This window comes from Agelaius tricolor, unplaced genomic scaffold (assembly GCF_023055355.1).
Source record: "Agelaius tricolor isolate 1412-34295 unplaced genomic scaffold, bAgeTri1.0.p SCAF_17, whole genome shotgun sequence".
In the NCBI taxonomy this organism is placed as follows: Eukaryota; Metazoa; Chordata; class Aves; order Passeriformes; family Icteridae; genus Agelaius; species Agelaius tricolor.
The window spans coordinates 19,240,793-19,250,863 of record NW_027269277.1 but is presented as its reverse complement, the minus strand read 5'-3'; the positions used below and the strand labels follow the sequence as shown (position 1 = coordinate 19,250,863).

At 61.3% G+C, this 10,071-nt stretch overlaps 1 protein-coding gene across 1 annotated transcript; it reads left to right on the top strand.

The window, feature by feature from the left end:
* Positions 1-64: 64 nt before the first annotated feature.
* LOC139597450 (regulator of cell cycle RGCC-like) lies at positions 65-3,201 on the top strand. Its single transcript, XM_071442826.1, has 5 exons — positions 65-219; positions 796-951; positions 1,422-1,502; positions 1,801-1,863; positions 2,708-3,201. The coding sequence occupies exons 2-5, from the start codon at positions 798-800 to the stop codon at positions 2,713-2,715; spliced, it is 306 nt and encodes a 101-aa protein (XP_071298927.1). The 5' UTR covers positions 65-219; positions 796-797; the 3' UTR covers positions 2,716-3,201.
* Positions 3,202-10,071: the final 6,870 nt, after the last annotated feature.

Sequence of the window (10,071 nt, the reverse complement as noted above, 5' to 3'; positions counted from 1 at the left end):
GCGAGACCGGGCGGGGGCGTTCGGGGGTGTTTGTTCGGGGGTTTTTGATCGGGGGTGTTTGGGGGGGTGACCCCGGGACTCCCCCCGTCCCGCGCTGCCGTTTGGGGGCGGAGCCTCCCGGAGCCCCCGCCCAGCCCCCGGTGCGGGGCCAAAAGCGGCGGGAGCGGAGCGGGAGGCGCTGCTGCCGCTGGGACCGGAGCGCAGGGAGCCGAGCAGCCGGTGAGTGCCGAACCGAACCGAACCGGGGGATGCCGCCCCCTCGGAACCCGCGAGGGGCTCCGCTCCTGCGTCCCCCCGCAGCCTCCGGGCACCCCCGGGAGCGGGATGGAGCCGGGGGTCCCGGACTGCCCCGGCCGAGGATTGTGCGCTCCTCCGTGTGCCCCAGCCTGGCCGGAGCAGCTGTGGCTGCCCCTGGATCCCTGGCAGTGCCCAAGGCCAGGCTGGACATCGGGGCTTGGGGCACCCTGGGACAGTGGAAGGTGTCCCTGCCCATGGCAGTGCTGGGATGGGATGGGCTTTGTACTCCCTTCCTGCTCAAACCCTTCTGGGATTCTGTCAAGCCTGCGTAGGACCAGCTCTTACTGGGCTGGCCGCAGCCCAGCTGTGGGATGAGCTGGAGGGAAGGCTGAGCTGTCCGAGGAGCCGGGTGTGCTCGGAGCAGTGCTGGCATTGCCTGCACTGGCCGCAGGACCTGGAGCCTGGCTCTGCCCCGTCCCCAGCCTGGGCTGCTCCCGAGAGGCTCTTGCTGGCCCTGCCTGCCAGGTGGGTACCCCAACACCCCCATGTTGCCCCCAGCGATGGCTGAGGAGCTCAGTGAGCTGCTGAGGGAGTTCGACGAGGTCATGGAGGACTTTGACCGGGGCCCTGCAAGTCAGTACCAGCAGCACCTGGAGGAGCTGAAGAGGAAAGCGGGACAGAGTGTGTATGACAGTGGCATCGATGAGCTGGAGAGTGAGTCTGGGCTGGGGGTGAGGAGCCTTGGGGAGGATGGCATCTGCCAGGGTGGGAGTTCTGTGGTTCCTCCATGGAGCACATCTTCCTGCTGATGCTGCCTGACTCAGCCCTGGTGGTCTGGGTGAGCAATGGGGGGATGGCCACTGGATACTGGCCCAGGACCTGTCAACATCTGCCAGGACTCCTTATGCCAGGCAGGCTGCTGCAGGACCCTGAGGGGCTGGGGATAACCTAGTTCTCTGTAATAACCCCGTCCTTGTAACTGTGCCCAGGCAACCTCTGGTGGTCTTTGACCTGAAAAGGAAACTCAGTTCCATTTTTCCAAGCATTCCTAGAAGCAGGGGAGGAGCAGATGGGGTCTCCAAGAGTGTGCCACCCTGTGCCATGGGCATGATCGGGCCGTGTTCCTGCAAAATGTTCATCAAGTGCCTGTGCCCAGGCCAGTGACTGATGCTCTGTCTCTGCAGGTGCCAGCACGTCCCCAGGAAGCAGCCTCAACTCCAGTGAGGAGCACCTCAACAGCCCAGCTGACACTTATCCCACTAAAGGTGAGCCTGGCCCCACCCAAAGGGGTTTGCAGGGCTTCTCTGTGCTCAGCTGGGCTTGGCAATGACTGCCAGCCCTGGATAGGGGGGTGCCAATGGGGCCCTACGGAGTGGGAATGAGCCCTTGTGTCCTGGCAGGAGCCTAGAAGGGGCAGAAGTTGGATTGGGATTTTCCCAGTTGAGGCTGGACTGGCTGGGACAAACACAGCTGGAGCAGCTGTGCTAGGAACAAGGGGTTGGGGTCTCTCCTCTCCCCAGTGAGAGGGGAATGGGGAGACCTGACCGTGTTTTTCCCCACTAGCAAAGCTTGGAGACACGCAGGAGCTGGAGGAGTTCATTGCAGACCTGGATAAAGCCTTGGAAGGTACATGCCCAGCCTTGGTCCCGGCACTTCCCACGGGATGGGACACCTGGGCTGGGGTTCCTCCCCTGCCCCTGACTCGGCACAGCCTGGCCAGCGCCTCAGTTTCCTCAGATGAGGTGCAGTGCTGGTGCCTGGGGGTGGGGACTGGGGACATGAAGGCTGGGTTAGTCCTGGCAGTGAAGCCCAACAGCACAGTCTGCAGAGCTGCTGATGTCTTTGGGAAGATGCACAGAGGGCCTGTGCTCCTCTGCCTGCAGCCTCCCTCCAGCTGCTGCTCAGAGGCTGCTCTTTACCTGGGGGGGAAGGTGAGCAGGAGGAAAGAAGGGATCTTCCCTTGTGGTGTACCCTAACCTACCCCATCAGGAAGGAGGAGAGTGGGTCTGTGTGGTGGCAGGGAGCCTGTTGATCATGCTCTCCTTCTCCAGATGTTTCCCTCCTGGTAAGAGCCTGGGAGTGTCCCTGTGAGAGGCGGTGATGCTGTGCTGGGCATCTCTGGCATCTCTGGAGAGTTTGGCTGCTGTACCCAGCAGCTCTGGAGAGTTTGGCTGGTCCCCAATGGCTGCTGTGCTGGGGAAACCGAGGCAGAGGCCATTTCCTCCCACAGCGTGACACGCTGGAGACAGAGAGAACCTGGTTAAAAAACATTTCCTCCCACGCAGACAACAGCACACAGTTCTGCTATCTGTTCTCATCCCTGGTGTGCAAAATGAGGTGGCTGGTGGGAAGTGTTTCTTTGCAGGCCCCAGCCATGCTGGGAGGGAGGGAGGGGACCAGAGCTGACCCCCTGCCCCAGATTTCTTCTCTAACCCTGCAGACTGTTACCATATTCTGTGTCATCCTGCAGAGATGTGAGCTGTGCTGTGGAGTCTGGAGAAGAGCAGCCCCAGCCCTGAGTCTCCCTGATGCTGCCTCTGCACCCCTGGCTGGGTGGGGATGGCTCTGGGGACAGGGACGGGCAGTGGGGATGGATCCGGCCGCAGGACGATGGTGACAAGGCCCTGCCAGAGGACAGCCCTGGGTGGGACCTGGCCCTGCCCTGCGTGGGGTCTGGTGGCTCCAAGGGCTCTGGGGGGGAGCTGGGCTGCTGCTGAAACCCCCAGAGTAATTTTGGGGAAGATCAGCTTGCAGGACATCAGCGTGACCTCAGTGTCCCCTCCAGGCTGGGAAGCCTGGTTCCTTGGTGGCATCTGTCACTGCTGACATTTGCTTTGCATGGGGAGCCCCAAATTGGGTCCCTCTCTGCCCCCCAAGTGCCTTTGCCTCAGCTGCTGCTGTAAATACTGTAAAAAATATGTTTTGTGCTGTACATATGGTTCTGTGAACAGGATTTTAAACCTCTGCCTGTCTGTGTCCATCTTTTTCCCATTGGCAGGGGTGGGAGCAGGGATGCCTTGGGCTGCCAGCTGGTGGGACTGGCATTGGAGAAGGGGGAAACCTCAGGGAAGCAAGTTCAGCAGTACATGCCTGGCTAAAGAGGAATATCAGGAATCCCTTGTCCTGCTTGCCCATGGCACACGGACAGTGTGGGGTGGCAGAGGGCACAGAGTCTGTGCCTTCCTCCCCTGCCCAGGGAGATGGACAATGCCTGTCATCCCTCTGGCATGGAGGGCCCTGCTCTGGGGCTCCTGCTTCCAAAGGGAGGGGCTCTGGTGCCACTTCCCCTGGATCTTGCCCCTGTCAGCAGCCCAGGAACAAGGCCCAGGGATGTGGGTTTGCAGCCCTGTGCCAAGCTGAGCTTTGAGTGAGGTTTGGCCGTGGATGGGATGATGGATCCCCCTGAGATTCCCCTCCAGTCTTTCCCCCTGGAGTTTCCCATCCTGGGAGGTGCCACCAGGATGACAGAAGAGGAACCTGTGGCTGGTCCCCCTTTCTCATGTGGAGCAGGGTCACATGTGGCTCTGCTGCAGCTTGTCTGAGCAGGAAATGGGCAGTTTCAGTTTGTGCCCTCATCCCTGGTGCGTGGGTGCTGAGCAGGAGGATGTCAGACACCCCCTCTGCCAGCCCCAGCACTCAGTGCTGCTGAGGAGGCTCTGAGCACACACAGATCCCAGCCTGGTAGTGCTGCTCCAGCAGGAGGGTGGCAGCCCCTGGGCAGGGCCAGCAAGGGGACGCTCTGGGCAGTTGTGTAATGTGACCACTGATGTCTGTCCCAAATGGACCCCAAGGGGCAGCCAGGGGATGGGAGTGAGTGTGTGCCAAGGTGGTGACACCCAGAGATGCCTGTGACACTCAGCCTGTGACCTTCTGTGGGGACACACAGCCCCCATCACTGGAGCCAGGGTGGTGTGGGGACTGTCCCACTGTGGTGATGGCAGCAACCCCTGTGTCACTGAGGGCGTTTTTCCCCTCTGAGTCACTGCAGTCAGCATTTTGCGCTGTCTTGCTCTGACTCTGGTGTCTGTCCCCCCCGTGGTCCTGTTCTGCCCCCGGGCTGCACCAGCTCCTCCCCAGCCTGTGCAGGAAGGGGCTTTAACCCCTCCCAGCCAGCACGGTCCTGATGGTCAGCAATGATGACATCAATGCTCGGGCTGTCACTATCCCCAGGTCCCATTCGCCGCCTTCCACCCCCACAGCAGTGACAAATGTTGCCAAGCTACAGAAATAAATATTTTCCAGCCCCAAATCTGCTGAGGTCGATAACCCCCACAGCCACAGCACAGCGCTGGTGACGCTCTGGGGGTTTGTTTGTTGTGGGGGTTGCCAGGAGCAGGTTGGGGTGTCACCACTGGCTCGTCCAGCCCCTTGGGTTCGGGATGTGTAGGTGGGAGCTGCCTCTGTCCCATGGCTGAACTGTCCCATCAGCACAGGAGCCTCTCCTGCCCCAGTGACACAGACCTCAGCATCTGCTCAGGTGGGGGCTGGGGGCCCAGGGGGTGACACTGGGCACTCCACAGTGCCAGTTCTGTGCATGGGGTGACAGAGACCCTAATGCCAGCCCTGTCCTGCCCAGCCTGTGCTGACAGCAGATCATCCTAAACCTCTGTGCTGGGCTGCCCAGGGCAGTGGTGGAACCCCCCCACCCCTGGAAATATTCAAAAAACATATGGATGTGGCATTTGGGGACATGGATTGATTAATGGTGGCTTTTGCTGTGCTGGGGGAACAGTTGGACTTGATGGTCTTGGAAGGCTTTTCCCACTTAAATGATCCCATGATTCTGTGGCTTCTGCACCTTGCTGAAGCAATGTACAGAACCCCCTTTGGGCACAGGAGCTCTTCTGCAGGGACAAGGGGTGGATTTTCTTTCCTGAGAACCCCAGCAAGAGCTTGGGGACACACCAGAGTGGCTCTGAGATGGAGGTTGTGACATCCACCAACCCATGGAGGAGCAGTTGTCCAAGGGCTGTTGTGCAGCCCAGCAGGAACCCTGACCTTGCTCCCACACTCATGGGGATACAAGCCTGAGGGGCTGGGGGGTCCATGAGGGAGGGTCTGGTGTGTAGGAATGTGTGTGGGTCAGAGGGTTCCTGGGCTGGAGGCTCTGTGGCCCTGCACGTGCCCTGGAGGTGCTGCAAAATCAATCAGAGCGAACACGCACGTCCTGCAATACAGGCAGTTCCTCCCCAGGGTCCTGCTCCCCACAGCAGGAAAAGCATCCAAGGCAGCCTTGGCCAGGCTGGAGTGGGGCTGTGCTGCTGCACAGGGCCACCAGCGAGGCTGTCACTGCTCCCTGCTGCAGAACCCAAGGGCCCCCAGGGGTTTGCTCAGAAGCAGCAGCAGCGGGAAGTGGTAACCCCAGTGAGGCGGCTGCACGGGCCCGCAGCTGCTCCCACAGGCCCAGCTCCCCCAAGCCCAGCTCCCCCAAGCTCAGCTCCCACAAGCCCGACTCCCCCAAGCCCAGCTCCCCCAAGCTCAGCTCCCACAGGCCTGGCTCCCCCAAGCCTGGCACCCCCAAGCCCAGCTCCCTGTGGCTCCCCTGCAGCCCACGGGGGTGTTGCCGGCAGAGCAGGCAGGTGTGTGTCCCACACTCTTTCTCCCACGGTCCCCAGTGAGCCCCTTTTCTGGGCTGGGGGATGCAGCTCTGGCTTGGAGCAGATCTCCTGCCTTCCTGGGGACCCAGATGGACCTGCTGGGACATGGAGGTGACAGCTTTGTGGAGGTGGCCCTGGCTGTCAGCCAGTCACCTCCTTCCTGTACTGCATGGAGGGCACCACTGAAAGGACCACCTCAGGGCAGGTGCTGCCTGTATCCCCCTGCTTTCCCCCACTCTCAAACCCCCAGGGAAAAAGGATGGAGGGATGCGTCCCTCAAGGCAGGACCGCCATGCACAGACCAGGGGGCTGATGGAGCTGGAGAAGCTCCTCACCCTGGCCAGGTGTGACGTTCCTCAGTGAAGCTGCTCCCACCTGGAAGGATCTCCCCAGCCACTGAGGGGACAGAAAGAGTCGGCAGAGTTCCCCTAAAGAAGTTGTTGCCACTCTGCAATTTGGAGAGGAACCTCCGCTCTCTGGGGAGGGGAAGTCCCCAGCTGCTCAGATGGTCTGGCTGTGACAGTGGAAGAAGCTGTAACTATTTTGGGAGACAGGCTAACCCCGGGGATGTTGCAGGCTTTCTGTCCTGTAAAGCCCCCTCACATATTTTTCTGGAATCCCAGAACAGTAGTGATTAAAACGGAATTTAAAGCCTGTCTTGTTCCACCCCCTGCCATGGCAGGGACGCCTTCCACTGTCCCAGGCTGCTCCAAGCCCCAATGTCCAACCTGGCCTTGGGCACTGCCAGGGATCCAGGGGCAGCCACAGCTGCTCTGGGCACCTGTGCCAGGGCCTGCCCACCCTGCCAGGGAACAATTCCTCCCCAATATCCCATCCATCCCTGCCCTCTGGCAGAGGGAAGCCATTCCCTATTGTCCTCTCCCTCTTTGTTCTTGTCCCCAGTCCCTCTCCAGCTCTCTTGGAGCCCCTTTGGGCTCTGAAAGGGGCTCTGAGCTCTCCCTGGAACTTCCTTTTCTCCAAGTGAGCAGTCCCATCTCTCCCAGCGTGGCTCCAGAGCAGAGGGGCTCCAGCCTTTGGAGCATGGAGGGATTTTTCCCCATTTGAAGGACAGGGAGAATTTGGGCCCTTTTGGGTTTGCCAGGGGTTGCTGCTTCACCTCAGTGCTGGGAGGATCCTCTGCAGTGCTGGGACTTCATCGACTCCTGGTGTCCCTGGGCAGCCTCCATGTGACCTCCAGCTGCCCAGGGGACAGGAGAGTTCCCCCTCCCAGGGACCCCAGCCCCCAGGGATGGAAGGAGAGAGCCTCCCCGCAGTGCCTGGTGAGCTTCAGAGCATGCGGGCGCTGTCAGCAGGGGCTGGTGTTGTTTCCTCCGGCCCTGTTCCCTGCTCAGCCTCTGACCTCATCCCGCAGCTATCCAAAGAGACAATGCCGGTGGCGGTGGCCAGCACGGTATCCTGTCCCCTCGTGTCCCCCCCGTCTGGTCACTTCCCGGGATTGTTCTGCTCCCCTGGCCGGCCTGTCCCCCGGGAGGGGCAGGGATGAGCCGGTGGCCGCTGGAGCTTTGCTCCGCTGGAGCACGGCTGGGGCACGGCATGGGGCAAGGAGAAGTCATCCTGTCCCTGACCTTCCTCCGGCCACCCTCTGCTCCGCCAGGAGCTGCCCTAAGGCCACCAGCACCGTTCCCATCCCAGACAGAGCCCTGGGTGTGACGGGTGCGAGCCTGAGCCGGCTCGGGGTGAGCTCAGGAATAGCGGGGTCGGGCCTGCACCGGGCCGGGCTCCCTGCTGGTTTAGCGGCGTTAACCTCAGAACTGAACCAGCTAATCCAGCACCAGGAGAATCCAGCCCTGTGTCACCGTTCCCTGGCTCCAAGCCTCCATTCAGGCAGGGGCTGAGCCTGTAAATACCTTCCTCACCATAATCCCCGGTTTCTGTGCCCAGAGGCCAGCAGCTTGCTCCAGCAGCGATCTTTGGACCTGGAATATCTGCTTGTTCCCATGCAATTCTTCTTGTTTTGGGAGCACAGTGCCCAGCCAGACTCCTTCACTGCTGTGTCCCACCTGTCCCTCTCATGTCCTGCCTGTCCAACCGCTGTGGGGAATGTTTAGATTGTAAAGTTCAGCTTGTAAAGCTGAATATTTCAGATTGTAAAGTTCAGCTCTTTTCTCATTTGGCTGTGATATTTACTTTCTTTGGGATATGTTCATAGAATCCAAGACTAGTTTGGGTTGGGAAAGAACTTAAAGATCCAGTTCCCACCCCCTGCCCTGGGAAGGGACACCTTCCCACCTTCACCCCTTGTCCCATGTTGCTCCAAATCCCAATGTCCAGCCTGGCCTTGGACACTGCCAGGGGATCCAGGGGCAGCCACAGCTGCTCTGGGCACCCTGTGCCAGGGCCTCCCTACCCTCACAGGGAAGGATTTCTTGTCAATATTCTGTCTGCCCTCTGTCTGTTTGAAGCCATTATACCTGGCTGTCTGCTGGCTCCAGCTGCATTCCAGCTGTCAGCCCTGGATAGCCGGTGCTAGGTGGGCATTGCTGGCAGCCCCACTGTGCAGAGGCCAGGGGGATGAAGCATCCTGCTGCTCATCCCTGCAGCTGTGCATGCTCTGGATCATCCCTCCTTCCCTCCTCCCTGCCTGCTCTTGGTGTGTCAGCTCAGACCCCTCCGATCCCTCTGGGACAGCAGCTCTGGCCTGGCGCTTGCAGTAGGGGCTGCACCAGGAGCTGGTTTTGTCCTCTCTGGGGATTGCCCTGGTTTGTCCCAGCCAGGGAAGCAGCAGGGAAAGCAGCACCTCTCCCCTGGATGCCCTCTCCAAGTGGGGTGCTGGATCCAGGATGGCCCAGAGCATTCAGGGATGGCTCCTGGAGCACCCAGTGCTTTGGGCTGGGTTCTGCTGGCCTCAGGTGGGTGGGAGACGAGGATCTGCCGTAGCAGTACAGGCAGAGGGCAGTGGGTTCATCCTGGAATGATACCAAGGGCCTGTGCAGGGAGCTGGGGGGACACTGGCCAGCTCCCCCTGGCCACGTGTTTCCAGCTTCTGCTATTTCAGAGCTTCCTGTTTCCCTCAACAGAGTGCCTTCCCGGCAGGCTGGGACCAGCCTGGGGCTGTCCCTGCCTTGCTGGGATGGGGCTGGGCTCCATCCAGCCAGGGGGATTTGTTCTTCCTTCTGGCAGTGCTCCTGAGCATGGAAAACAATGGGCAGGAAATGGGGATGGGGTCTGTGTTCCTCCCCCCTGGAGCAGCTCAGCGCCGGCTGAGGGAGCTGGGGGGGGCTCAGCCCGCAGAAAAGGAGGCTCAGGAGAGACCTTTCTCTGGGGGGAGGGTGGAGCCAGGTGGGGATTGCTTCTCCCAGGTAACAACTGGCAGGACAAAAGGAAACGCCTCAAATTGTGCCAAGGGAGGTTTAGGTTGGGTATTGAGAAAATTCCTTCATGGAAAGGGCTGCCCAGCCCTGGCAGTGGTGCCCAGGGCAGTGGTGGAGTGCCCATCCCCGGAGGGGTTAAACAGCCCTTGCGATGTGGCACGTGGGACATGGGCTAGTGATGGCCTCGGCAGTCCTGGGATCTTGGAGAGTTTTTCCAACCCCCAAAATTCCATGGATCTGTGATCACTCCAGGGCTTCGTGCTCCTCTGGGTGGTCTCCCAGCAGGAACCGGCCACGTTTCCAGACCCGGAGGAGAAACCAGCGGCTTTTGAGGCAGCGGCGCGGTAACGGAGCTCCGGGAGGCTCCTGCCCGGGCCTCTGCCGCCCTCTGGTGACCCCGGCACGGGGACACGGGGGTGCCGCTGGGACACTGGGACACAGGGCGGGCTCCGTAGGGGGACAAGGAGGGGGCATCACTGGTGGGGGTCTCTTCTGGAGAGGCCAGGGACGGTCAAAGATGGGGGGATCAGTGATGGAGGTCAGTGATGGGTCAGTGATGAAGGGTCAGTGATGGAGGGTCAGTGATGGAGGGTCAGCAGCAATGGGGGGTCAGTGATGGGCAGTCTCTGCTGGGGGACCGAGGGTGGGGCTGAACAGTGACGGGGGTCCGAGGTTGGGTGCGAGCGATGGGAGGGCAGGGGCGGGGCAGGGGCAGGGGCAGGGGCAGGGGCAGGGGCAGGGCAGGGACAGGGACGGGGACGGGGACGGGGACGGGGGCGGGGGCGGGGACGGGGACGGGGGCGGGGCGGGGGCGGGGCGGGGCGGGGCGGGGCAGGGCAGAAGCCGTCCGGCTGTCCCCGCCGTGCAGAAGGAGACGCTGCCGCTTTAAGAGCGCGGTGCCCTCA